This window comes from Chaetomium globosum, genomic scaffold (genome assembly GCF_000143365.1).
Source record: "Chaetomium globosum CBS 148.51 scaffold_5 genomic scaffold, whole genome shotgun sequence".
NCBI classification, from domain to species: domain Eukaryota; kingdom Fungi; phylum Ascomycota; class Sordariomycetes; order Sordariales; family Chaetomiaceae; genus Chaetomium; species Chaetomium globosum.
The window spans coordinates 4,294,160-4,321,210 of record NT_165980.1 but is presented as its reverse complement, the minus strand read 5'-3'; the positions used below and the strand labels follow the sequence as shown (position 1 = coordinate 4,321,210).

General features: G+C 56.7%; 10 protein-coding genes across 10 annotated transcripts; 7 read left to right on the top strand and 3 right to left on the bottom strand.

Moving 5' to 3' along the window:
* Positions 1-34: 34 nt before the first annotated feature.
* CHGG_08238 (uncharacterized protein) lies at positions 35-1,978 on the top strand (the record flags this gene model as incomplete). The annotated part of the gene is made up of 2 exons (XM_001225893.1): positions 35-742; positions 800-1,978. 2 exons carry the CDS (start codon positions 35-37, stop codon positions 1,976-1,978), a joined length of 1,887 nt encoding a protein of 628 aa, XP_001225894.1.
* A 712-nt stretch (positions 1,979-2,690) lies between these two features.
* Positions 2,691-4,035, top strand: CHGG_08237 (mitochondrial carrier protein YHM1/SHM1, putative; the record flags this gene model as incomplete). Its single annotated transcript, XM_001225892.1, has 7 exons — positions 2,691-2,754; positions 2,820-2,857; positions 2,956-2,997; positions 3,082-3,329; positions 3,400-3,577; positions 3,635-3,889; positions 3,949-4,035. 7 exons carry the CDS (start codon positions 2,691-2,693, stop codon positions 4,033-4,035), a joined length of 912 nt encoding a protein of 303 aa, XP_001225893.1.
* A 908-nt stretch (positions 4,036-4,943) lies between these two features.
* On the bottom strand, positions 4,944-7,811 carry CHGG_08236 (uncharacterized protein; the record flags this gene model as incomplete). The annotated part of the gene is made up of 2 exons (XM_001225891.1): positions 4,944-7,528; positions 7,649-7,811. The coding sequence occupies 2 exons, from the start codon at positions 7,809-7,811 to the stop codon at positions 4,944-4,946; spliced, it is 2,748 nt and encodes a 915-aa protein (XP_001225892.1).
* Positions 7,812-8,657: 846 nt separating this feature from the next.
* Positions 8,658-8,994, top strand: CHGG_08235 (uncharacterized protein; the record flags this gene model as incomplete). The annotated part of the gene is made up of 2 exons (XM_001225890.1): positions 8,658-8,756; positions 8,956-8,994. 2 exons carry the CDS (start codon positions 8,658-8,660, stop codon positions 8,992-8,994), a joined length of 138 nt encoding a protein of 45 aa, XP_001225891.1.
* Positions 8,995-9,977: 983 nt separating this feature from the next.
* On the bottom strand, positions 9,978-11,171 carry CHGG_08234 (uncharacterized protein; the record flags this gene model as incomplete). The annotated part of the gene is made up of 2 exons (XM_001225889.1): positions 9,978-10,155; positions 10,273-11,171. 2 exons carry the CDS (start codon positions 11,169-11,171, stop codon positions 9,978-9,980), a joined length of 1,077 nt encoding a protein of 358 aa, XP_001225890.1.
* Positions 11,172-11,644: 473 nt separating this feature from the next.
* CHGG_08233 (uncharacterized protein) lies at positions 11,645-12,683 on the top strand (the record flags this gene model as incomplete). Its single annotated transcript, XM_001225888.1, has 2 exons — positions 11,645-12,415; positions 12,477-12,683. 2 exons carry the CDS (start codon positions 11,645-11,647, stop codon positions 12,681-12,683), a joined length of 978 nt encoding a protein of 325 aa, XP_001225889.1.
* Positions 12,684-15,176: 2,493 nt separating this feature from the next.
* CHGG_08232 (uncharacterized protein) lies at positions 15,177-17,099 on the bottom strand (the record flags this gene model as incomplete). Its single annotated transcript, XM_001225887.1, has 4 exons — positions 15,177-15,304; positions 15,454-15,944; positions 15,994-16,819; positions 16,919-17,099. 4 exons carry the CDS (start codon positions 17,097-17,099, stop codon positions 15,177-15,179), a joined length of 1,626 nt encoding a protein of 541 aa, XP_001225888.1.
* A 761-nt stretch (positions 17,100-17,860) lies between these two features.
* Positions 17,861-19,203, top strand: CHGG_08231 (uncharacterized protein; the record flags this gene model as incomplete). The annotated part of the gene is made up of 4 exons (XM_001225886.1): positions 17,861-18,466; positions 18,529-18,719; positions 18,793-18,797; positions 18,863-19,203. 4 exons carry the CDS (start codon positions 17,861-17,863, stop codon positions 19,201-19,203), a joined length of 1,143 nt encoding a protein of 380 aa, XP_001225887.1.
* A 1,321-nt stretch (positions 19,204-20,524) lies between these two features.
* Positions 20,525-23,799, top strand: CHGG_08230 (uncharacterized protein; the record flags this gene model as incomplete). Its single annotated transcript, XM_001225885.1, has 2 exons — positions 20,525-20,747; positions 20,960-23,799. The coding sequence occupies 2 exons, from the start codon at positions 20,525-20,527 to the stop codon at positions 23,797-23,799; spliced, it is 3,063 nt and encodes a 1,020-aa protein (XP_001225886.1).
* A 1,046-nt stretch (positions 23,800-24,845) lies between these two features.
* On the top strand, positions 24,846-25,990 carry CHGG_08229 (uncharacterized protein; the record flags this gene model as incomplete). The annotated part of the gene is made up of 2 exons (XM_001225884.1): positions 24,846-25,233; positions 25,374-25,990. The coding sequence occupies 2 exons, from the start codon at positions 24,846-24,848 to the stop codon at positions 25,988-25,990; spliced, it is 1,005 nt and encodes a 334-aa protein (XP_001225885.1).
* Positions 25,991-27,051: the final 1,061 nt, after the last annotated feature.

The following is a 27,051-nucleotide window of genomic DNA, read 5'->3' as shown; positions in this document are numbered from 1 at the left end:
TTCGACTGTTCCACAACTCGCCCAATACACGTCAATGACTCCGCGCCAGGTTCGCCATGGCCTCGCTGTCCTCCAGCAGCATAATCTGCTGTTTTACCATACGGATCCGGGCGCCGAATTTGCCTCTTACGAAGCCAATCCCGACAATGCCTACAACCTAGTTCGCACTGGCAAAATCCTCGAAATGATCGATACTTCTTTTGGAGCACCGGCAAAGGATGTCATGCAGAGCCTCCTGCTGTCGGGCCAGACGAGGGTATCGGATTTGGTTGCGGCATACAAGGAGAAGATCGAGCAGGGGAACCAAACAGAGAGTACGGTCGGGGACGACAATGACTTTGGCATCGAGGCAAACGGCGTCAATGGGGACTCAAAGGCCGACAAGAAGGCCGGGCCGTTGATCAAGAGCACCGCCCACTTGAACACGATCATATGCCGGCTAGTGGAAGCCGAATTGATTGATGTCGTTCATCCCAAAACGTTTGAGAGTTCGGAAGATATTCTAAAAACCGTTGAGAAGGAGGTCATGCAGAAGCATTTCCCTGCCGGCGTCAAAGGAAACAAAGCCAAGGTGGAGCTGCAAGAGAGGATCGCCGAGGGTCTCCGCAAAGTTCGCGGCGAGTCCAAGTCACTCAAGCGCAAGCTGGAGCAGAATGGCTCAGCAGCAAAACGGCGAAAGCTTCTCGCCGGGTTTGGGATGGCGAATGGCGCCCACGACGAGGATATGGACCCTGCTCTGGACGTGAGTGGACTTTTTTTTCCCCTTGGATTTTATGATCGTGATGCTAACCCCCATTAGCCAAGACAAGTCATCAGGATCAACTACGAAAAGTGCCTGGTCGATCTACGCAATCGTCGGCTTGTCCAGTACGCAACCGACATGACCGGAGAAACCACGGCATATGTGTATGGTGTTCTGCTGAAGCTTCTTACCAAGGACCTGTCCCGCTGCCGTGCGGATCTTGTGATGGATGCCGTCGGAGACAAGGATGAAGAAGACGACAAGGGTCCGGGGTCCGTCACTACCGACCAGATTCTCGATAACCTCAAGACATCTGTCGACCTCTCGCTAGGGATAGGAAAAGCAGAGAGAGGGCAGGTGTCTTCCACGGCGGCCGAGAAAATCGAGTTGTACCCGCCAAAGAAGAAGGTATTAATCGAGGAGGCGGAGGTCGATGGCGAAGCTAGCGCGGACGAGGATGAAGGGGAGGATGAATCTAGTGAGGAGTCGGACTACGACTCGGACTACAAAGCTTCAACTACGCACGGAACGAACGGCGTCAACGGTACGAACGGTACGAACGGCACAAAAGTCAAATTCGACGAATCGGCAGCACCCAAAGAGCGCCGAATGGATCGACCGGCTCAGCTGCGGCAGCATCTCCTTATGCTAGCAGAGAGCACGCAACACTTTGTGCGGCACTGCGGGCCGAACGAGTGGACAGTTGATTTCGTCCCCGTGATGAAATCACTTCGGGAGGCCGAGCTCGACTCGGTTATCGAGCGCACATGCGGCCGGCAAGGCCTTCGGCTAGTTCGCATTCTCCGCGCCAAAGGCAAGCTCGACGAGAAAGCGCTTCCTAATGTGGCACTCATGCGGAAGCCTGAATTACAACAGAAGATGCTCGAGATGCAGACCGCCGGCTTCGTCTCGGTGCAGGAAGTACCGCGCGACCTGAAGGCCGATGTCAAGAAGTCATTCTTCCTTTGGTTCTGCGACATGGACAGCTCGCTCAGCCGCCTGCTGGACACCGGCTACGTCACCATGGTGCACTGCCTCCAAGTGCTGGAGGCTTTGCGACGGAAGGAGCGGGACGTGCTTGAGACGACCAAGCGTACCGACGTCCGGGGCCGCGAGAAGGACACCATGCGCAAGTCGTATTATGAGAGATATTCTAGGTTCCTTGAGTCCGAGCGGAAACTGTTTGCTCAAGTCATGCGCGTGGATGATCTCGTTTCGGTGTTGCGAGATTTTTGAAGGGGTCGAATTGGGGAGGCATCGAGTTGCAGATTTGGTGGAGACATATTCGTCTCTGTCCGATAATTTCTAGGTGTCCGGTTCATGGACACTAGGTCACATTGCATTGGCGGCGTAGCTGGCTTGGATGGGAAACAAAATGTTGGACTGTTTGTTCATGGCATTCAGCAGGCGTTTCATGGAGGGTTGCTTTTAACTACTTCCTGAGGCATTGACCCAGGGCTCAACATAGCCTTTCGAGGCGGCAAAGTAATATGGGCCGCTTTCCGCTAGTTGCTTCGCTATTTTGTATCATGTACCAGATAGAAACTGGACGATTTCACGGCTAGAGGAACTGAATCTACGAATAACTGTTCATCTCATCTTAATCCAGCCCGATGTATGTGTTGGAGAGATGTCTGATGTGTGCATCCAATGAACCCTGACCCCAGCTGCACGATAAACGATAAACGATAATCAGGGGTCTGTTCTGTCCCGCGACTCACGCCCGCCCCCGCTGTCGGAGCTAGGATTAGCGGGCTCGCGAATTTTTTTTGACCTGCCCGGGTGGTGACTGACCGAGAATAAGTCGGGTAGACTTCTTTGCTTGAAATATTCGTCCTTCACTTTACGCCGTCGGTTCTGCTTTCTGCCAATTCGAGAGTCTCGGTTTTTTTTCTAGGAGTTCCGTTCCGTTTTTATTCTTTTCCCATACACCATAAAAGCAGACACAATGTCCCCTCCGATGGCTGCCGGGCGCGAGAAGGAGTCGAACCTTGCGAGGTTGTTGGGCTCTGGTAGGTAGCATTGGTTTGTCTTTGATGTCTAATGGGACGGCTGTTAACTTGATATGCGTGTGCAGGTTCTGCCGGTATTGCCGAGCTGGCCATCTTCCATCCCGTGTGTTCTCCTAACGATTGCGACTCCGGGACTCCAATGGCTGCGTTACTTGTGGTGGAAGAGAGAGAACATGGGGCTGACAGAGCTACTACGGACAGGTCGATACCATTGCGAAGCGGCTCATGAGCAATGAGGGGAAGGTGCGCGAACTCCATCCCCATAGCCTGAGGAGGCGGCTACTTTCGAAAGGGACCTCGGGACTGACATATTTGCGCCGGGACTAGGTTGGCAGCCTGGCGAACCTCAACTCGGTCATCTTCAAGGACAAGGCAGGCGCGTCATTCGGGAGGAAGTTCGTCTCACTATTCCCTGGTCTCGGGTACGCCGCCGGCTACAAGGTGCTGCAGCGCGTGTACAAGTACGGTGGCCAGCCGGTGGCCCGCGACTATCTTACCGTCCACTACGGCAAGGACTTTGAGGGTGCGTTCGGCAAGAAGACCGGCAAGGCGATCATGCACTCAACTGCGGGAAGGTGAGATTGATTCTCGGGTGGGTATAAGTGCGGCTTTGACAATAGGGGCTGACAAGTGGTGACATCGCAGTCTTATCGGTATCGGTGAGATCGTCCTTTTGCCGCTCGACGTGCTCAAGATCAAGCGCCAAACCAACCCCGAGGCCTTCCGTGGCCGTGGTGTCCTAGCTATTGTCAGGGATGAGGGGTTCGGTCTGTACAGGGGGTGGGGCTGGACGGCGGCGAGAAACGCCCCTGGGTCGTTCGCGGTATGTTTTCTGCCCGTCTGCTGACCGGCTCGTAATATGTATACTGACCCGAAACAGCTCTTCGGTGGTTCGGCCTTCGCCAAGGAGTTTCTCTTCAAGCTTCAGGACTACAACAAGGCGACATGGTTCCAGAACTTCATCGCCTCTATTGCGGGCGCGTCGGCCTCGCTGGTCGTATCGGCCCCTCTCGACGTCATCAAGACGCGTATCCAGAACCGCAACTTTGAGAACCCCGAGAGCGGCTTCCGTATCCTGAGCAACATGGCCAGGAAGGAGGGCCCGTCGGCCTTCTTCAAGGGCCTGGTTCCCAAGGTTAGTCACCCTTTGCCAACTTAACCCGGGAAAATGATCACTCTGACACTCGCAACTAGCTCCTCATGACCGGTCCCAAGCTTGTCTTCTCTTTCTGGCTGGCGCAGACACTGATCCCTGCGTTCGACACGGCCTTCAAGAAGTGAACGAGTAAAACGAAGCTCGGGCGGCAGTGAATAGATAGGAAAGGGCGAGGGTACGCGAAGGCGGCGGCCCGTGTACAATATTTGCACGATATCAAGGGTATGGTCGGAACGGAATCTTGCTTTCGGCGTTGTGGGGGAACCGACGACGACTCTCAATGCAGCGACGGCCGGCGGGTGGATGGATAGAACTTTCGCTTGGTTGCTACTCGGACGCCTTGCGGCTCGGGCAGGCAGGCGTATTTGCCTTTTGCATCGGCGGGCGACGATTTTCAGCCGATCGGCTTGCTTATGGGAGCTAGACCAGTTTTAGTAGATAAGAGTATGATATCCCTTCTCAGTGCGTGGTTGAACTGGTGGTGCTGTTCGATCTCGGGCAAGCTGAACTCACTTCCCGTCAGCGCGCGGTCGGTGGCTGACAGATTACTCCTAGCTCTACTTGAGCGAATCGACATTAAGCTTGGACGGGTCGACAGCCTTGACGCGGAGGTTGTAGCCCTCGGGGCGGCCGTCCACCTGGTGGTGGTAATATGACATCTTCTGGTCAACAAGTCAGGGGTAGAATTCGAGCAATGCGTAACAGACCTTGTGTTGTTTTACAGACGGACACTTCACGGCAACTGTCAGCCCATGATACCAAACAGCTAATAGTCAACAGCGACAACATTGAGATACGCTACTCGTATATCTTCAGACTCTTCTTTAACTATTACGGTGTGCCTGCCAAAATAACTTCACAGATATGTCTCACTGGCTCATCAGATAGGTGCCCGCCGGTCTCTACAACACCAACACAGATATACCAGCAAGCCAACGCTACCAAGCGCCACCAAACCCAAAAGCCGTTCCTTAACGCTTCATCCTCTCCCTGGACCGCATCCCCTAACCACGCCCCGAAGGAACGAAATCCCCTACCGCCAATACCTCGACTGACTCCACGCCCCCGCCCCATCAACCTCGACCTCTAGCCGCCCGCCCCAATGAAAATGCGGCTCACCCAACTTCACCACCTCTCTTCTACCATCGCCCCTGCCGCCCCCTGCCCCTTCCCCAGCAGCCTCCCTCTCCCTCCTCAACCCCTCCCACGCCCGCCTGGTCCGCCCCCGATACTCCTTAATCGCCGCTACCACATCCCGCATGCCCCTGAGCTGCGCCCGCGTCGGGAGGGCAGGCTTGGCCGCGAACGATGACGACAAGGACGACGTCCCACCCCTTCCGAGACTAGTACTGGCACCACTACTACTACTGGAATTATCAAGAGCGGGCGGGCACAATATACACTCCCACGCCGCCGAGAACAGCACCGTCAACGAACCGCCCCCATTATCACCATCGCGATCACCATCACCATCCCCATGGCTAAAACTGGCCGGCACGCCCGCCGCTATATGGCAGGGCGTAGCGGGCACGGGATCAATCTTGAGGCTGGGGTGGGCGCGCACGAGGCGAGCGTACTCGTGCATTGCGGTGGTGGTGCGTGGCGGGGTGGGTTCTTGGTTCTGTTTTTGTTGTTGTTGTTGCGGTTTTTGCTGTTGGTCTCTGGGGGGGGTTAAGCTGCTGGCCGGGCCTGTCCAGACTTGGGCGGAGTGGGGTGAACCATTCCAGAGCCAGGTGTGGAGTTCGCTTTCTAGATGGTCTAGGTGGTCTGGGGGGGCTGGATGTGTCTCGCGGGACGCGGGTGTTTCAGGAGAGGGGGCGTTGTTGGGCTGGGGGGAGGGGTAGGAAGGGGGGTGTTGTGGTCGCGGTTGTGGTCGGGCCGACTGGGGCTCGGGGTTTAGCCCGGGCTCTGGGCCTGGCGAGGGAGAGATGTGAAGGGTGGGTACGGGAGGTTGTCTCTTTACAGCTGGTGCCGTTGATGATGACGGCGGCGGCTTGGGCAATGGCGAAGGTGACCAGGCGGACTCGCCAAAGAAGCTGAACTCGTTCGTGGTATCATCCATCACGGCCGCGGCATCAAAGTCAAGATCGGGGTCGGAGTCATCCCCGAGTTCATCCCGCAGGTCAGGCTCGAACTCGAGGCGGATATGCCGTAGGCCAAGCAGTGTCACCGGGCCATGCCGGTCGGCAGTCTTGATATCCTGTATCGCCCGCTCCTGTATTGACGCGAGCCTCAAGAAATGAATCAGCTTGTCAACCAGCGGCCCGGCCGAGTACCTGGGGATGCGCGTCAGGACGAGCGACTGCAGGCGGGGGTTCATGTCCGGCACAAATGCCTCGGGATATGCGAGTTCGGCCCGCGGGAGCAGCTGTGTCTCAGCCACCCACTGGTTCGCCAGGGACGACAGGCCGTCCAGCTCGAGGGACAGCAGCTGTGTAACCACGGAGTGGTGGATGCGCAGCACCTGCAGGTTGGCTGAGAACACGGGACGGAACACGTGGGTCCAGCCGAGGGTGCCTGACAGCTTCGCCCTGGAGAGCCAGGAGGGAGGGGCGGCTTCGGGAAGTCTGAAAGCCATGGCGTCGCACTCGAGCCGCTGCAGCTGCCCTGGGGACAATCGAATCATCCTGGCGAGTCCCGCGGCAGAGATGTTGTTGCCGTTCAGATAAAGGTGAGTTACACCCTGGTGGCCACGACATGTGTCCAATGCGTGCACGGATTCTATCGAGGGGGCATGAGAGCCCGCGTTTCCAGAGAATATGGTCTTCATCCCATCTGGCGAGTCAGGACGAATCTCGACTCGGCCGTTCAAGCGGGGGCTAGAAATCGGATGAAATCCATCCTCGACATTGAGGTTGTAATGCGGAGCATCGGCAACATGTCTGTGAGGATGGCTAAAAGTGGCACTCCAGTTCGACTCTCGGACGGCACAGAACTTCCCAAAGGAGGTGGTGCCTATTGGGTGGCCAGAGAGTCGTCCTTCGACACCAAAATGGTCTGCTCTTGAAGTCTGCGAAGGAAATGAAAACTGATGCATGACATCTAGAATGTCATCGCTGAGCTTGTTTCGGCTCAGGTCAACGCTCCACAGCTGCTCCCAGAACGCCTTGAAGAGTAGGGTTGCTGTGGCATTATCCATTTCGCGCCCTTGAGCTTTTAGAATGCGCAGGCTCGGCAGGTTCGCTTGACTTATGGTCCGTTGGGCTAGGGAGGATTTCAGAGAGCCAGGCATGTCAGACACATCTAGATACACAAGGCTTCTGAGATACGGGGTCGCGAAGAAGGACGAGGGCAAATCCACTTGACACCGCGCAATGCTCAGGAGTAACGGCGGCTCCAAAGGCGGCAGCCAGTCAGAGGACAGCGGGTTTACCGGAGGTTCAGGCTCCAAGTTGGGGTGGTCATCCAGAAAGATGCACCGCAGTCGATGGAATTTGGTGGCGATGGTGAAAAGCGCAACGGAGAGGGGGGTGGTCCCCCTAGCACCCGCGTGCTGAGAAACGGGATCATCGGCGCCGACAAAGAAGCGGCGCGTGTCGTAGGAATGGATGAAGCTGCTCAGCGTGACTGTTCGAACGCTTACGGCATGGTTTACGAACCGGAGAAGCCACTTGGGATCTACACGGCGGTCAGACTGCGGGCGTATGCATAAGGGAAATGAGCAAAAGTAGAGTCGGGGAAACTAGCCGCAATCAGGGTTGAGCAGGCCGATGATGGCGAACGGATCATTCCAGAGACGTGGGGCGAACTGGTGGTAGAAGCGCTGCGAGACAAGACAGAGGCGTGGGTAGTCCCTCGGGGGAATGTACGGCGCCACAAGCTCGAGCCAGTCTGGCCGTGTTATGGCATCTTGGTAGGATGGCAGGTCGGCGATAAGGCCGTGGGTGCCAGTGTGTTCCATTGCGCGTGCAAGTAGATGAATGACGTCCCCAGAACACCAGATACGGCTAGAAGTGCTTCATGCGGGCTTGACTGGAAACGGGCGGAACGAGGTACAGGCCGCTATTGCTGCTGCTGCACCACGGTTGCTGCACCGCGGCTGCATCGATCGGCGGCCGCTACATCAATGGCGGTATCAGGTCGAGCGAGTTGGGTTCGGGCCGGCAGCGTGGCTATCGGGACAGATCCATTGTATGAGACTCGGATGCGGTGTCAGGTCAGCTGAGGTAGCATCCGGGCGGACGCCGTTGACCGAGTGGAGTGTATTGTTAATTATTGCCGTCTCTCTGTGCTTTTTTGATCTGACTGGGAAAGTGGGAGAGTGGGGAAGTGGAGGGGACCTGTCGATCTCAGCCTTGGCAATCGCTTCTCATCCCCAGTTTTGGAGTTCGTCCCCCGATACATACAAGCATCAGGGCTGGAAGGCCCACACCCCGATTGAACGACACCGTAGTGACTGGGGCCAACCGACCGTAACCGGCACCCTGGGGAACCACTATGTTTGTTGCCCAATCACGAACTTCTATCACATTTTTGAGTTATCACTTCCCAAAAATTCCACCTTTGACAATGCGAATTCTCTTCGACTGACGTAGGCCCGATAGACTAGGGGTCGAGGGGAGTGCAGGGTTGACAAGCCCCTCAAATGCCTCCTTCCCGGAGCGTTTCCTCCGCCACGTCGACGCAATGTCTATTAGTCTGCCGTGTCGAAGTACGACTAAGCATCTCGACCGCTGCAGGCTGACTACAAGGCGAATTTCCTTACCACTGATTCTTCTATTGACTCCCGGAATATTTTCCCCGAATCATGGCATTGGCCGGCTGGGATAGAAACAAGGTGCCCTTCTCGACGCGGGGTCAACCGGATTCCCACCACACTCAATCAACCGCTAAGCGCCGGTTTCCGGTTTGTTTGAAGGCCAGTACTTTTAACTTTGTCCCATCCAGACCAAGAGGGTGTGCGGTATTACCAGGTTCAGGGGATCAGAGTTGGCCGAGCCATTTCCATGCCCCCTAAAGTCCGGCTATCATGATGCCGAGGAGCGCATTCGTCGCGATGAGCTAAACCATGAGCGAGTTAACTAAGCAAGCATGTGCCTGGCCAGAACCGACCTGGGGCTAAGGAGACATGCATACCGGTGTAAAGGAGGGTACCCGTACAAGGTCCACGCCTCTGCCCCGCTACGACCGATCCCTTCTACTTGCACTGTACTTTTCATTTTTTTTACACACCCTCGAGACACCATCACATCATTGGCAGAGGGTACGATTCCCGAGACTGAGTGGCTCCCGAGAGACATGGCCTTGGCACGCTATGAGTTCTAGTCGAAACCGAGATGTGACCCCCATTCATTGGTTCGGCATATCTTCCATGGATCGTGTAAGCCCAAGACAGATATTTGTGTAACGTAACCAGAACAAAGGTCCCCTCCTATGAGAGAGTTATGTACTGCCCGTTTGCTCATCACGAACAACGCTATCGACACGATGGAGGGGAGATCCCGGGAAACGGGGGGACATGGATGATGGCGTCAGCTGCCCAGGCTTGAACGTGGGTGGGGCTGGGAAAAAGCAACCAAGCACCCAGCTGCAAGATCTCGCTCGGGGACTTGTTGCGCCCAAAAAATGCCCGCGACAGGCTTGGGCTGAGACATACGTCCAAGACAAAAAAAACAACTGACTCGGTGCTGTCACATCAACACCGACGTGCCGGCTGTCATCGCATCGAGGTCTCCTTGGGCCCAGGCCGTTCGGAGGAAAACAACACGAAGCGATTTGGTCCACGAGTGATGGAACGTATTGATGTAAACCATGATTGTTATTTTATTGTATTTGATTGTCCCAATACAGCTTGAGCAGCCGATAGATCATACATTACAGTGTTAACCAAAGCCCCTTCCCTTAATATCACTCAGGCCAACCCCTGAATCGTACATGCCCAGCCAGCCGCCTGTCGTCCGGATATGTCGAACGCGCCCCAGTGACTCCCGATCCCCCAATTCCCGTCCAGGCCATATCCCAAAACCCTCCTTCCATTTCCGGTAACGTACATTAGCATTATCCATCCAGTATCGTACTCATCGAGACATCCGTATCGTCCTCAAAGCTCAGCCTGGTCCAACCAATTTCACTTGGCCGAGCCGGCGCGCGCTTTGCGCCTCGCGCCTCCACCCCCCCTTCGTTGGTTCTGCACCATCTTCTCCCATTGTAGCTTCGCAGCAGGGCAGTACTTCACCCTCGGCTTAGACCCCGGGTGTTCCCTCGGGGCCCAGTGCAGCTTGATATGAGTAGTCAAGTTGTCCATCCTGTTGGATGTGTGGTGACACCAATCGCAACGGAAGCGCTTTTCCACTGACATCTCATGCGCGCTGATCCCATGTCAGTCCTCATTTTGAGATCACGCTTTTTGGTCTCAAACTTACCTCTGGATGTGCCGCTTCATGTGCTCAGATCTCCGATACTGCTTATCGCACCCCTCAACAGGGCATTCGCATTTGGTGGCCGGCTCGACAGCGCCCATCGAGAAGTTGTCGTCACCCACCGCCGCAGTACCGCACTTTTTTCCTCTCTTGGCCCGCGTCCGTGTCCGAGATGGCGAGAATTGTTGCATTTGCTGCTGGAGCGCCATGGTCTTGTGCCGCGTCTGGTCCATCAGAACTCGCTTTTTTGCCGTGATCGAGGGCGTCATTGGCGTCATTGGCGTCTTCGTGTCCTCGTCGAACTCCTGCTTGATCGATTGGACTGGCTGCGCGACCCCAACCGGAGAGTGTTGTTGGTCAAAGCTGATGGGACTGTCCGGATACGCCCAATGAGACGCCCCCATAGAGAGGTGGTCATACCGCCCCAAAGCGGGTGGGGCGTCCATGTAGGGGTGGGAATCGAGATGGTTCACGGGGAAGCTGCAGTCCATGTTTTGCGAGGGAGTCAACTGAACAGCGTAACTGCTGAGCGGATCACAAGAGAAAACGAGCTGTCCCCGTGAAGGCGTGGTAGGGAAGACGGGATAGACGAAGCTGGAGACGTTGCTGGTTTTGGGCGTCATCGGAAAGTAGGTCGACGTGGCAGAAGAAGGCGGAGAGTGATCGAAGGGGACGACGCCGGTAGAGGACGCAAACGAAGAACCGAAGTCAAAGGAGCCGGAGTAGTGCGGACTCGAGCGGCCAGAGGTTGGCGTATGAGGGCCGAAGCTTGACGAGGCACACGAGGAGCCGCTGGCGCTGCCTAATGGCCATCCAGCCCCGAGGTTGTTAAACTCGAATTCGGCGTCGTTCCCGAAGTCGAGAGATATGTTCAGCACGGGCGCCTCAGTGAATTCCATCATTTCTTCGTCCGCGTTGTGGTTTGTGTGGAGGTGACGAAGTGTAAACCAAAGATGAAGACGAACTACGCCCTGGGGAGGAAGCAATGGAGGTGGATAAGTAGACAAGAGTTCAAGAAGATCGTCGGATACGCGGCGTCCCCCCTCAGACATGAAAGACAGGGCGTTTCTCAAATGGGCAATAGGCTCGCCAATATAGGGGACCAAGGGATGGCGCGGCTCAACTCGCCGAGAAAGGGGAATCTAAGAAGGATTTCATCTGGGACAAGCCCCACCACACCGTCGCTCACGAAATAAGGCCGTCTCGGGATCTCCAGGGCAGCAAGCCAAGCGGCCGTGCGCAGGTGCCACGGCGATGGTGGGTGCGTTTCAACCCTGTCCTTGACTGCAGCAGCAGTGCCGCCCACGCAGGAACCAACAGGGAGCCACACCGGTGGCCTCGACGCCTAACAGCCTGCCCGCTTAAGGTGCCAAACATGACGGCTGAGATGGTGTGCCCGTCGCCCCAAAGGGCCCCCAATCGGACGAGCCAACTGCACCAAAACGGCTACCGTTGGAGCAAACTGGGGAAGCTGGATGGCGACAGGGGGGCCCGACACACCTCAGCCGGTGTCATCCCACCACATCTGCTTTGCAGCATCGGAGAAAAGCAGGAAGGCAGATCGGCCGAGCCCAGAGTGTGGTACCGTTATCCTCATCCCAGCACTTGCGTGAGATTTGACCGAGTACCTGAAATGACGGGAACACACAGGAGGAATGGCGCCGTGTTGCCCTTCGCTTGTGGGCGCCGCCGAGGCTGGCCAATGTGCGCTCTGGAGACGTCAAGTTTTTGCGGTGCCCTTTCAGAGCGTAAATTGAACCGAGACCCGGATTGGCAGGGGAGTTCCGTTTCAAGGTTTCCGTGGTCGCCCATCCATGCGTTGCTCTGCTCCCTGTGCCGAAGCCGAGAAAGATGGGTCGGCCATCCTGAGCCGGATCTAAGAGGAAAAAAAGGGCGAAAACCGGTTCTCGAGTCACCACAGGCCGGTCCGGTCTGGTCAATGACAAAAACGGCAAGCGCCAGCATTGAAAACCCAGGGAAGCCACTCCGAGGGCTACCAATGCAAAAATCCAGCCCACCGGGGAAGGAACTTGCCAGGTGTGCAGGGTGCCTGAGGTTCCTGGCCGTTCGGGGAGAGCGCGCTTCCCGGGGAGGGAAGGCGTCGTTGGGTGGTCCGGAGACTTTTGACAGGGACCCACTTATGATCGTGGGTCTCGGCGTGTGCTGCCGGGGTTGGACAGACCCCCATGGTTGCCGCTAACACAAAGTGGACACTTGGTGCGACGTTTGTGGTACGGAGGTACTCAACCTTATCTCAACGTCGAGTGGATTTGACACTGTCCAAGATGTGGTTCATCGACACCCGTGGGTCGTTGTTTCCCAGGGGGCCACGCCCAGACTTGTCCCTTCCGCTGTTCGGTCGTGGCAGTGGCCGTGCCTTCCACTCTTCGAAAACCAGGAAGGGGCAGCCCTAAAGGTCAGGGTGTGGTGCATGGACCAAGCAAACAAACTCCGATTATTTCAATCTGGCACCTAACTAGCGCGCATCCGCTGCCGCTGCGGGAGAGATCCAGCAGCCGACTGCCACGCTCACCCCGCAGGCCGTTCTCTGATCCCTGTCTAAGCGTGTTCGGTCACCTGGTAGGTATCGCCATCCCACACCCCTTGTAGGGTAAACTGGAAGTTAGGTAGGTATCTCTCTAGGTACTGATGCAGTAATTTAATGGCCCTACGATCTTATCTCTCTCCCTCACTTGTCTCAAAGTCATCAAAAGCTGAAACTGTCCGTCTGTGCGCTCTCCCTGGAGCTTCTCAGACTGCATTAAGTCCGACGATGGACAGCTCGGGTTAGTTCAACAGCAGTCTCCTGTGATGAAAGGGGCCCTCGATTCTTCGATCTCCCACAACACCTAGGTACCTAGGCAGCTTCAAGTTCCCCGCACCTGGGAAAAGCCTTACTGTGCTCATCACCGTGCGTTCTGGAGATGGCCTCACCGGAACGCCACCGAAGAACTAGCGCAGCAACTTCGAATGTCGACTAGGTTTCTGGCAATCCCAGGGTGCATCTAACCCAGCTCATGAATTGACATCACATCTAGAGCCTGCGCCGCCGGTGTAAAGGAAGTGACAACCCTTCTTGGGAAACTCAACAACGAAATATTAGTGGATGGCCCCGCAGGTGTGTCGCAAACACTTTCTCAGCGGTCAAGCTTTCGCTCCATCCCTCCAGGAAGACTATTTGTCCCCCCGCAAAAACTCGGAACGCAAGAAGCAGGCGCAGATTGACTTGCCCATAGCCTGGCTTGGAGCCATCTCGGCGACCTACCGGCGACCTCCAGGTGTCGATTTTCTCGGATGATTGTGCACTTGCAAGGAGTTACCTTCACCGCCGCCGCCGCATATAACCCACATTTCCAAATTTGAACACACAATGGCCTTGACAAACTTGTCCTCTTCTCGGAGGCACAACCGCACCGCTGGGAAGGATAAACGCATGGCGATGTCTATTTTCGGAGGCTTCGGCCACAACTCCTTGAGCCGCAGCGAATTCACGCCGTGTTTGGCTGCTCTAGTCCGGCGCTCGCCGCTCTGAGCCCAATTCTGGGGGTGCAAACATGAAGCAACGGTGCCAAGCTGAAACGGGGGTCCCTGTGCTTCCTGCTGGGTAGCGGATGTCCCCTGACACAATGTCCCTGTTTTGGTTTCGATCAGCCTCACAGAGAAGCTACCCGCGATGCTGATTTCGAAACTTCTGTCTGGATATCCCGAGTTTCTAAATCTGAGATAAACCGGTAACTGTCATAGTACTGCCCTTGCCCATGGGCTTTATGCTTTGCCCCTTCGGGGTAAACGGAGGGAAAACAAGGGCGGACAGCGCAAAAAAATCACGGTCCGAACTCGGTGCGTTCGTTCCACGTACTGGCCCTATCGGCCACCACCCTGGGCGGATTCCGGGGCCAGCCTCGGGACCGGGTCACCTCGCTCGCCGATTTAAGCGATTTGAGCTACTACATGCAATAGGACGGCGAGGCCATGTTGATTTCGCTAGATGAATGATACGGCGGGGACTCGCAGCGGGAAGGAGAGCGCTTCGGCGCACGCGTCGCGCCTTGGTGTGACTCCCACTCCCCAACCACTCAAACAACCCAGGGGAGGACACCACGCGCCGTTCCCGACGTTATGCAAGCCACGAAATGGTGCCTTTGGCACGCTTTGAGACGCCGTCGCCCCTCCCAGAGCTGACCGCTTATCGCCGGGCCTGCGTAGGCCGCGGTATCCGCCAGAGCCTCGTCACTCGCGCAAACCACTTGTCCGCCGTATGGAAACAAGTCGCCACTTGGCTTGAGGGGGTGGGGGAGAAGGTCAGGGCCCGGGACAGGGCAAGGAGAGAAACAAGGGGAACTTTGAGCCTCGCCGTTGCACTGTGGTGGGGCCCTACACGCTTGCCCAGTACCGACATACATGGTTTGCCAGGTGTGGCACCCGTGATGGGGTATTCCCTGTTTTTCTCGACCTCTCTCGCCTGTGTAGGCCAAGTCCGGCGCGAAAGCCGCACTACTTCATGTGGTCACGCTACCACCAAACGACAAGTACAGTGCATGGCAAACAGCCGCACCCAAACTCACTGGCCGGTCCATCCACAAACCACTAGATTGCTACGTAGTATGCGAGTGACATTCCGCCGGTTCTTTTCACGGCAGGCGTCGCGACCGCAGTCTGCAATGCAGAGCGGCAGGATCCTATTTTGGGCATGGCTACTGACGCCCTACCCGTCATCCGCCAGGGGTTGTTGCACATACATACAGGTACAGCCTTAGGAGCGGGACGCTCTGAAACCGCTGGACATCAAACACCCCCACCATGCAACGCTGTGGCAGACATGGTCGACTTTGTTTTCCTCGACGATGGCGGGCCGAATAGGTTCAGCTCATCTAACAATAGATAGTCTGGGTCCTACCAGGTTTGGTTCACTCGTCGGATTCTTCGTCGTCATCGTCCTCGCCGTCTGCTCCGTCGTCGTCCCCGAAAGCGTCCAGCTCCTGCTGGGTTGCTTCGAGACCGGAGGAGGACATGAACTTTTCGTCTTTTGCTTCGGCTGTGATACGCGGGAGTAGGTTAGAATACTGGTGCTTGGCAAAACCATGTGCCGTAACCGTCCCAACCAAAGAAGGTGGGTAGGCAATGACGAGGAAGAGCCTCAGGAAGGGGGTAGGGGACCACGGGGGCAACCGGAAATCGACTCACTCTTAGCCTCGACCAGCAGGTTCTCCTGGACCTCGCACTCGGTCAGCACGCAGCCGTCGCCGAGCTCGCTGCGCTTGCCCAGGACGCACTTAGTCAGCTTGCAGTTCTTGCCGACCACGACGCCGTCCATGAGCAGGCACTGCGACAGCTTGGCGCCCTCGCCGATCTGGCAGTTGGCGCCCACCACGCACTCCTTGATCGACGTCTTCTCCTGCACCGTCACGTTGTCCGCCACCAGGCTGTCCTGCTTGGTGATGGTCGTCCGCGACTTGACGCCCTCCGGGTAGGCCACCTTGCGCGCGTGCGCGAAGGGGGATGAGGGGTTATCCGCGCCCGTCTCTTCGAGCGAGGGGAGCTTGGCGAGTTGGAGTGAGATTTGGAGGAGGAGCTGGGCCGTGTCGACGCGCCGGATCAGGGGGTCCGAGGGGCCGGTCGGGTGGATGTAGGCGAGCATGGGGGGGGATGGGCGCCTCGGTTTCGGCGGGGGAGCGCTTGTCGTCGCTGTTGTCTGACTGGCTGTCGCTGTCGCCGTTGTTGGACGAGGCGGCTGTGTTGGGTGCGTCGGCGCTGAGCTTGCGCGTGCTGGTGGGGTTGTGCCCGCTCGGGCTGGCATGCCCGTCAGCGCTGCCGCTGTCTGGCCGCTGGAGGATGCTGTCTAGGCCGAGCTTGGTGGAGAGGCCCTTTTGCCAGCCGGCCTTGACCCACCATCCGATGACGTCCTCGCCGATGGTCTCGAGCCGTTCGTTATCCTTGATGAATTGCATCACCCAATGCGGGAAGATGTAGATGTGAGCGTCGCGGTGGGTGGTCAGTATTCTTACCCGGGCGTGCTGGCGAAGCAGTCCGTGCCGTACAGGGAAGCCCTTCTTTTCTCCCACGACGTCCTTGAGAGAATCGGTTGGCATGGAGTAGACCACCTTTGCCATGTCGGGGAATAGGGAGCCCTTCGGGGGGAGGACTGAGGTCGGTGGGAGTGGGATGGTCGCCACAAAATCTGTCTCTTCGCCCTTGATGGGCGTGGCTGTCTTGGTTTGGTAATACACACCAAGCCCACCACTCCGCGGGCTGCCAGACGGCGAATCCCCGACGAGGTCTTCGAGGCTAGCTGACTTGACCATCCATGCTTGCAGCAGCTTGTCGGCGCCCAGCTCGCAGACAAGATCACAGGGGAGCACTACAAAATCAGACGTAACGACGGCCTGCAGTTCGGGGAGGCGGAGTATCTCGGCTGTCCCTGTGTTCTGGTCCAGGTCTTTTGGCGCGAGGAGGTCAGGTCGAGGAAAAGGCAAACTGGTCAAGAAGGGGTTCGTCTTCAGAGCGGTGGTGATAGCCTCTGCAGCCGAAGGTGGGCAAACCAGTGTGATATCTATGTCATGTTAGACCAAGAAAGCCAAACGGTGTTTGAAATGGTCAAGATGTATTTGGGCTCTTGGTTCATGACATCTCGGCTAGATATGTCACTCACTTGTTATCCCTGCCCGGTAGCAAAACTCGAGCGGATACCAGACCATTGGCCTGTTGGCAATAGGGAGAAGAGCCTTGGGGTTCTCATCGGGATTTGAGGTGAAAGTTGGGAATGAGCTGCCCGGGCCACAGAGGATCAAGGCCTGGAGGCCCGGGGTCGCGATACTGACAGCGTGGGGCATCGTAAAGACGGATTCTGCCCCGCTATCGAAGAATTGACTGCGGTTTCGGTAGATTTATGACGCGGAGCAGAACGGTTTTTTTGAAAATAAAATTACGTATCGTATCGCCAGTGACAGTGAAGCCGAAAGTTGGTGTAATTGACGTCACTTGTTTAAGGTGGTCGCTCTCTGTAGGTCTGATTTTCGAAGACTGACTCACTGAAAGTGTTTCCTAAGAAATCCACATCCCACTTTCGAAGAGTTGAATGGCCCGTGCGTCATATCCCTACATCTCAAAGAAGAGATGAGCTCAAGGTGAAAGCGGGGCGCGCAAAACGGGGCGTGCCAACCTTGGACCCTGGCCCCCTGCCGCGAGTTTTCTTGGCATCAGCTCCTGCTGTTGTTTTGCTCGCCCGGCCAACCATCTGCCTCGGTTTTGGCCCGGAAATGGAGCTCGGCTATGGAAGGCTGGGGATGTGCATCAACAACCTGATCCCCAGCCATCAGAAACCCCCGACACCAGCCACATGATTCCGAGACTCTGTCGTCCTTTGCCGAAGAATTGAACTTTTTTTTTTGATCTGGCCGCCGAAGTCTTACTGACGATAACGTTTTCACTTGTTCAATACCCGGCCAACGGAAAGACCCCCACACAGACAAGCATACACATAACACAACACACACACAGGACGCACATCCTAGGTACTACACACGCGCGCGCCAAGTACAACACTTCTTCCATTCCATTGCCGGCAACGCAATGATCCATCGCTGCGCCGTCAATGTCGCCGCCCTATGAGTCGTCCCGCCGTCGCGGGGTATGGAACCACTGGGTGCCCCTCGCCGTGACCGTGACGGTTGCGACAGCCGGGGTTGCCGCCTGGATCTGGAGCCTGCGCAAAGATGAAGACAACCAAGAGACCGAGCAGCCCGCCGATCTTCAGGACCTCGATTACGATAACGCTGACTATGGCGACAATCCCGCCTACGGCGCATCCCGAGACGGGGGCGCCGGCGGCACCGGCCCCAAGACCCCCACCTTCGGCGGCGTGCAGCCGCAGCCAGAGTCGTCCAGCTCTGGCTGGGCGGCATTGCGCCGTAGCCCGAGCCCCCAACAGTTTTTTGACAACGCGAGGAGGACGGTCGCTGCCGGTGTGACCGCTGCCGGCGCGGTTGTGGGAAGCGCGTTGGCAGCGATTAGGGAGGAGGACAAGTCGGCATATGCCGACCACGAGACCTGGTCGGAGGAAGCGGATGCCAAGCAGGACAGGGCTGCCGCGCCGTCTCAGAGCAAGGATGTCAACAAGCGCCGGAAAAAGGTTGCCATTGTCATTTCGGCTGACAACCGCTTGGATGATATCGATGCCGATGGGTTTCACGAGCATGCTGTAAGTGCCAACAAGACAAGCCAACATCTCAAATCGCGAGCTATTCTAATGCCCGACAACAGTCCATTCTGTCACACATCCCCCGCCAACTGGACTTCTCTGCGATCAAGCTTTATGTGCTCATCTACGCACCGAACTTGAAGGATAGCAACCCGGATGCGACCAGCGCCCTGCCTCCCCCGTCGCTAAGCTCGTCTTTTTCCAACATTGAACATGCCCAAGCACAAGCGTCTGAGGAAGCCCGGAGCCCCTTGTAAGTTTCACCTGCTCTTACGCATCCTTTTCCCCCCCTATTTTTTTTTCGTTTTCGCTAACCAACTGGACAGAATCGGTGCGTCGTCCTCGGACCCTGCATACAACCCCATTTACTCGCAGGCCCAGGCCCTCGTTGAAAAGGACAGCTAATTGTTTCTTTCACGTCGCCCAATGGCCACTCGCACATCCTGCGCCACATGCAGCCCGAAATCATCTACCTCCAGGAGTCGCTCTCCGGCGACAACGGCAGTACCGTCACCAATATGCAGACTTGGCTTCGGCATGACGTCATTCTGGTGGTGGGCGCCGAGAGCGGCCATGGTGGGCTCGCGGATAGCGAGTCAGAGGCTGAGAAGCCGGGCAAGGAGAAGGAAGTGTGGTGGCATAGAGAGGACCGTATCGGGAGGGGCCGCGGGGTGGTGGTCGTGGACGGAACGAGGGTCCAGGATGACTGGGCACGGCGGGTGTTGGGCAAGGAATAAGTAAGTCAATGATGGCGGATATGATGTGAAGATTATGAGTATTTGTTGGTGATGATTGATTCCCCCACGGTGGTTTTCCTTGATTCCATATTTTGCTATATAGCACCCATAGGACAAGACACCGCCGAGCCCAACCAGGGGGTTGAGACGGCGTTTTTTTCTGTGACTGAAATCTGCAAGGAAGGTCATGCCATGTTAAATGAATTGTGCGAATGCTTCACCAATGTAGTGAGTTACGCTTGGTAACATGAATGTCGGTAATAATCCATTGCTTCTATTTGACACCTAATTAATTTCACACCCGGCTTATTGTTCCCTACCTCAATTAATTGTTATCAAGTTCATTGTTTACCGAGTCTCCCTTTGGCCAAAAAAAAGCCGAACTGGGGAGGGGAGCAAAAAGTTAACAGAATAGACAAAAGCAACAGAACTCAAGAAAAGAGAGAGCGATGAAGGAAACCGCGAGAAATAAATGGAACACCATATATTGAGTAAGGTAAAAAGTAGAGTTTGGGCTTCCGAATGGCTTGCTTTTTCGTTCCCTTCCCTCGAAGGTATTGTCGGTAACTATGGATGGATGGATGGATGGGATTTATTTCGCCCGGAGGCACTGGGCCTATAGGGCCTTAGCACGCTAACTACATCCGGATCAAATCGTTTTGCCTTTAACTCGTACAAGCCCCCTACTTCTTCCCTCTTTCTCGCTGTACCATTTACCTCTTGCCTTGGTGTATTGTCGGTACCTACACCCAGAGCTCGGCTTTTTTTTTTTTTGCCCACATCACGTGATGCGGCTCTTGAGCCAAGACACGCCTCGTTAATAGCAGCCACTCGACAGGGGCAAGATCGCCCAAAAACGTCCACCCCCCACACAAAGGGCTGGCGCTCATCACTCAGCAAGCGACCGACCAAGACAACAAGCAATCATCGCGTCGACAACAACACTGCGACAGCGTTGCTCCAACTTGCTACTTCAGCGACCGCGGAATTGATTGCAGCGAATATACAATCTATTTACGCCGACCACCGTTTGCGCGCATCAGTATCATTTGCCTTGGCCTGTCCTCAGCTTGGCTTGGCGCAACACGCCTCGGCAGCCACGAACTAAGCATCCGCACTTGCGGGTCCCATCTACCGTTACAACAATCGCGACAGTCAACAACACTGGCCTCAGGTCTGGTATTGCCTTTGGAGGCGCCCGGGCACCTGCTAGGTCGACGAACCACGCTGCAAACACCTCAATCTGGCGTTAGGAGCGATCCCGAACATCCTGAATCTTCCCCCTACCTCGCTGCCGCCGGCGGCAGCTGGCCCATAAACAATGGCGCCCACCGTTGTCGCCACGCCGACGGGCGCCGTCTCTACCAAAATAAAACGCCCTATCCCACCAGGCATCCAAACCAACGGCGCCGCCCTGTCGCGTTCTTCTCCTTCACCTTCCATGTCGGCTAAGCGCGCTCCTTCTTCGGCTGTTGGCCAGCCCTCCAATCCCCCGACCGCGAGCGGGACGACGCCGACATCCGCGCGCACACTCAATAGGCAACGTAAGGATGCTTCGGGGCAGGGAATGGGTCGAGGCCAAAGAAGCGCTGGCCTCAGATCCGCTAGCATCGCCCCGGATCTCGCATCATCTCTCGCGACCGAACCTCCACCCTATGGTTCGTATTACCATCTGTCACGAGATACATACGTCATGGATTGCTAACACGTAGCTCCATAGTGGTCACCGATAAATACATCTTGAGCAAATTTGCAGGGCATCCGCCATCCCTAATCATCCATCTGCACCAGACATACTTCCGTTTTGACAAGCAAGAGGGCATGTTTCCGTACCACTCACCCATGAGGATATTCCTGGAACACCTGAGGTCTCGGACAGTGCCCCACGAGATGCTTGATCAACTCACCCAAGCCGGTGTGCCTTTCTACGATGGTTGCTTAATCGTCCAAGTTCACGACCACAAGTCTGTTGCCCAAGCCCGGGATGTTGCCCGTCCGACATCAGCCTCGAGCAAAACAGCCCCCTTCTCCATCCACAATTACAACCAGTACATCACTCCTTCGGCCCATGTGCCCTACCCCAAGGAGAACCTCCCGGCTGCCGGTGTCCCCGCCCTAGCCGCGGAAAAGACGGCCGAAGAAAAGGATAAGGAGAACATGCCGGCGCCCAGCGCACCCGCAGACGGGCAGAAGGGCAAGGGCACCGCGAAACCCAAGATATTTACCACGGTGCTCCATCCTACGCAGCAGAGCCTGCACACCGATCTTTCCATCAAAGCAGCTACCCCCCGTGGAGCGTCCGATGCCCGTGCGGATGGGACCGTCCCTCCGCCAACGCCTCATGCTGCCGTACCGCCCACGCCGACCGCCGCGAGCATGCAGCCGCCAACTAAGAAACAAAAGCTGGAACGGATGCAGCTTGATGCCAGCAACATCTACGAGGCGGAAGCCCAGATCTTGCTAGCCACCACGGCACCGTTGGACTTGGAACCGACCAAGAATGCCGAAGAGACAATAGCCCTGCTCCAGAAGCAAGCGCACCCGGATCACTCGCAAAAGCCGCCCCAACCCAAGACGCGGAAGCGAACTGTGGCTGAAATGGAGGCCGATGAAGCGCAAGCTGCGGGCCAGGAGCGGTTCATGCTCAATATGGACGAGCGGCTATCCTCGAAACTTGCTGGCGCGCAGGCCGCCGGCAATGGTTCGGACGGGGACGGCCAGGCCGGTGCTTCGACTTGGGAACCGAGATTTGAGCGGTTTAAACTCATCGCCGACATCAAGCGAGAGCACGCGGAGAAGAAGGAACTTGAGAAGGTTAAGCAGGCCGAGAACGAGCGGAAGCTGCAGCTCCAAAAGCAACAACAACAGCAGCAGCAGCAACAACAACAACAGGAGGCTGCCCTGCTCGCTGCCCAGCAGGCCGACCTGGAGCGTCAGCGAAAAGATCAGGCCCTTCGCGATCAGCAACGGGACCAGCAACGGCGGATGCAAGCCGCCCAAGCCCAAGCCCAAGCCCACGCTCATCAAGCGCAAGCACAAGCGCAAGCGCAAGCACAAGCTCACCAAGCACAAGTGCAAGCACAAGCCCATCAGGCCCAGGTGCAAGCTCAAGCCCAAGTCCAGGCGCAAGCGCAAGCGCACGCCCAGGCACAAGCTCAGGCACAAGCTCAGGCACAAGCTCAAGCACAAGCCCAGGCACAAGCGCAACAGAATGCGAACGCCTCAGCCATGGGTACGCCCCACGCACATTCGGTGCACCAAAGCCCCCTACCGGTGAGCATGCCCGTAAACATGGCTCAAAACCAAGCGCGATTCCCTCAGGTCTCGCAACCGCAGGCATCATCCCCGATCGTCCGACAGAACACGCCACAGACGGCGTCGTCCCCCATGGGCATGGCGGGAGTGGCTATGCAGCACTCCAACTCGAACATGGGGCAGGCAGGGAGCCCGGCGAGGCCGCCTTCGGTGGTTCAGAGTCACCCTATGGCCGCGCCAATGGCACCCAACATGTCGGCGCGCGGAAGCCAGCAGAGTCATGCGGGCGGGACACCGAGAATGCCCAGCGCGACTCCGAATATGGCACACGCCACGCCCATCTCACGGCCCCAGGGTGTGCCAACCCCACGCATGTCGCAAGCCAGCCCGCCTCCGGGCATGATGGCGGGCGCTCAGCTCGGGCATAATATGGTGATGACGCCGCAAGGAATGATGCAAGTGCCAGTTGGGTTCACGGCGGCCCAGATCGCTCAGCAGCAGCGTGTGATGCAACAGCAACAACAAATGGCACAAATGCAGCAAAACGGCATGATGAACGGTGGACCAAACGTCCAGCATCAACTCGCCCAGCAGCAACGCATGATGCAACAACAACTGCTACTGCAGCAACAGCAGAGAGGCGGTCAGATGATGAACCAGCCGACACAAGCCCAACTCGCCGCGCAATATTCGCAGCAGCTCAGTAACATGCAACAACAGGTGGCACAGATGGGTCAGCTAGGGCAGATGACGCCGATGCAGCAACAGGTTGCCCAGAGACAGTTCTTGGCTGCTCAGCAGGCGGCCCGGGGCCAAAACATGATGGCCATGAGCGGCATGACACCAGCTCAGATGGCAGCCATGCAACAGCTCCAGCTCGCTCAACAACAGCAGCAGCAGCAACAAGCCGCAGCCGCCGCCGCCGCTCAGCAGCATCAACAGCACCAGCAGCACCAACAGCATCAGCAAAACCAACAGCACCTTGCGCAGCAACCGCAGCCGCAAGGTCAGCAACCAACCCAACCTCAAAACATAGGCTTCAGCCATCCCCTGGTGCAGGGGCAGGTACGCAACCTTACCAACGCCTTGATTACCAAGAACCTGCCGCGTTTCTCGACCCAGTTCAACGGCTTGCCGATCCCCGAAGAACAGCTTGCGGAATTCAAACGCAACTGCGGCGCGCAAGCGCGTACCCATGTGTTCAACCTCATGCAGCAGGGTCGGCTGGGCCTGCCGGTCCAAGGCCAGGTCCCAACGCCGCCTCAAGCGCAGGTACAGCACATGGCAGCCCTGCAACAGCAGCAGCAGCAGCAGCAGGCTCAACAGATGGGGGGAATGTAGGGACTTTCCGGCTATATCGACGTGTGGGGGTTGGCTCGGGTTTGGGGTTCGCTGCTTACACCGCCGTGGTGGGTCGGAATGTTGAGTGGGTGGGTTGGTTGGGTTTGGCATGTGAGATGCAGAGCAGGCTTTACCGTCGATTAAGGGCGGCACGACTTTTGAAAGTGAAAGGGGAATTTTGTATCTGGGGTGCATAAAAGATATCCCTTTTCGTTTTCTTTTTTAGGCACCTGCGGCGCCAGGGCCTGGAGTTCAGGACGGGGTTTGGGATTACGGTGATGAAACGAACGGGAATGGTTGACGTTTTTTGGTTTGGCAGCTCTTTTCATTGGGCAGTTCAAGGGCATTCGAAGTCTTGCTTTCTTCTTTCCCCTCGTTCACCTATATATACCCTGGGTGTCTGGGTCTGGGATGGGGTTCAGCGTTTTCTTTGATTTGCTTCGGGTTCTTACTCCGCGATCTCGAATTACGGACCTATTTCTAACATGCGGAGTTGTGTGTTTCATCTTTGTATGATTCAGCATACATTAATGCTCAATTCATCTTCGTAGAGACCGCAGTCTTGAGAAGGGCGTTAAGGTTTGAAATGAAGTATGGGAGAGTGGGTGAGTTTAGGGTCGCACGTGACCAGCCCCTGATACGCGGGACCTGATCCCGCAGCTTGGAGTGCACGGACCCTGGTAACTCCCAGAAGCTGATGACGGAATCGGCCAAGCCTGAACGAAGCCACGCCAAACAGTGGCAGAGCTCGCTCCAACAAGTCTTCTGGAGGAACTTCCCGAGCATCGAGCGGTCATCTTTCCATTTTTCAACACTGGGCCAAGACACTTCTTTGTTCGCTCTTGCGCCGGCGTTAATAACTAGATCATTCCCTTCTCTTCCCGCCCTTCGCATCTTTCTTTTTACCGCACCCGTACGGTCCGACTTCGACACGCGACAGCAGCCAGCAGCAACCCCTTGATAATCCCAACCGAGAGAGAGCGAGCCTTCCTTCGCACTTATTCCCAACCCGATCCCCAACACACCAAAACCCCGCGCCCATCACCATGAAGACACCCTCAACCTGGTGGCCCGCCGCCGCCGCCCTCCTCCTCCTCTCCCCCACCGCAACCGCAACCGCAGCCACAAACCTCCCATCAACACCAGCACCCGCAGCAGCAGCAGCCGCGCCCGCCCCACTAGCATGCGACAGCATCCTCGTACCATCAGGGGACAACAACAACGGGAACGGTGAGGGGAAGGGAGGGAAAGAAAAGGGCGGGAAGGACCAGCACAAGTATGACCTGCGCGCGCTGGTGGGGCCCCATGTCGTCGTTACGCATGAGTATACGAGCCCGACGTATCACAATACCACGTATGCGATCGATGTGTGCGCGCCGCTGCGGAGGAAGAGAGACGTGGATGGTGGGGGGAAGTGTCCTGATGGGACGCAGGGTGCGTGTTCCTTTTTCCTTTTTTTTTCTCTCTCACTTTTTGCGGCTCGGGAACCGGGGGACGCCGGGTGTGGAGGGGAGTGAGATTTGGTAGTAGGAGGGAAAGACGTATACCACAAAGCTGACTTACCCTCCCCACAGTATGCGCGATCAAGCATCGCTGGGACCACAAGGAAGACAAGTCCGCGGGCATCGACCAGGTCATCCCCATCGTGGTCGGCGACGAGCACAAGGCGATAACGTGGAACGCGAAGCGGCTGCCGGGGAAAGCGGGCGACGGCGAGGCGGAAAAGGGCGGCAAGAAGGAGGGCTTGAAGCTGACGCTGCAGGGCCACACCACGTACCAGGGGCGGGCACAGCGCACCGTCGTCGAGTTCAGGTGCAACCCCGACTTAGAGGGGACCGAGAACGAGTGGGAGAGCGTGGATGTGTACGAGCCGGGCGAGAAGAAGAATGGGCGGCGCGAGGAGGAGGGGGGGAAGGACGGTGATAAGGAGGGGGACAAGAAGGATGAGAAGGGCGATGATAAGGGGGATAACAACGAGGACCCGAGCACGCCCGAAAAGCAGCTCAAGAAGAGCGGCGCGGCGCTCGTGTGGGATGGCTACAAACGAGAGACGGGCGAGGACGGCGCGGAAATGGACACGCTGTACCTGACGTGGTACACCAAGCATGTGTGCGATACGGCCGTGGACGAGCCGGAGCCGGCTGGAGAGAGCGCGCATTGGGGATTCTTTACCTGGCTGGTCATCCTGTGAGTTTCTCTACCTCTTCCTTTCCCGAGTCAAGAGCACTAACAAGTCCAGGGTCTTCCTCGCGACGGCATCCTACCTCATTTTCGGCTCGTGGCTCAACTACAACCGGTACGGCGCGCGTGGCTGGGATCTGCTCCCGCACGGCGACACGCTCCGGGACGTCCCCTACCTTATGAGGGACCTCATCCGCAAGGTGCTAAACACGCTACAAAGCACGGGTAGTCGGGGCGGGTACTCAGCCGTCTAGGTGGGCCATGGGCTTTCAGGGGGTACCGTCTGAACCGGAGCCAGGGAAACGATGCATTGTTGTGTTCTCAGGTAGATATTATATAGGCTTGCAGGGGTGTTATTGAGTTGGATGATAGCGCTGACTGGGGTTGTCCGAGGTTTCGTTAGGGGAGTGAGACATGGATGGCATGGTCAGGTCATAGCTGGCACTCGAGGCGTTGGGGTTTCTGGTGATGCGTTGCCTGGTTGTATCATTAAGTGTAGCTTGTAAGGGTACATCGTTGCCACCCCTGGGTACCTGGTAGCTGTCTTTCTGGTCTTGGGGCCCTACAGCTGTGCATCTATAAGTTGTGGATAATCCGGGGTTGGGGCTTTGGGGCTATGCACCGGGGGTCTCGGACTTGGCTGTCACATGGCGTTTTTGTAACCCCAGATGAGGCCAAGAAACCCGTGTCAACCAACCGAACATTCCGTGAGGCTCATTTCAGCGTGGGAACCTCGAATGTGGATACGATGTTGGGAAGTGGCTCCTGGTTGCAGCCGAGGTAAACCTGGAACACGGGATCCATGTTTCTTTGAGCGGTTGAGCCGAGCCGTGACTTACACACAAACACCAACTGCCGTCAAGGTTTCAATCATCTCCAGTTTATACCATCTTCCTTCGTTCACTTGTTCAATCTGGATGTCCATCACAGATTGACCGTAGATCAATAAACCAAACAAAATAAAATAAAATAATTTCGGATACAACATGGCCGGCAATACCCTCTTCACAATACCCATCCCCCCGCTAGGCGCCCACGTCGGCGGCAGCATCACCGTCACCGAGCCCGAAC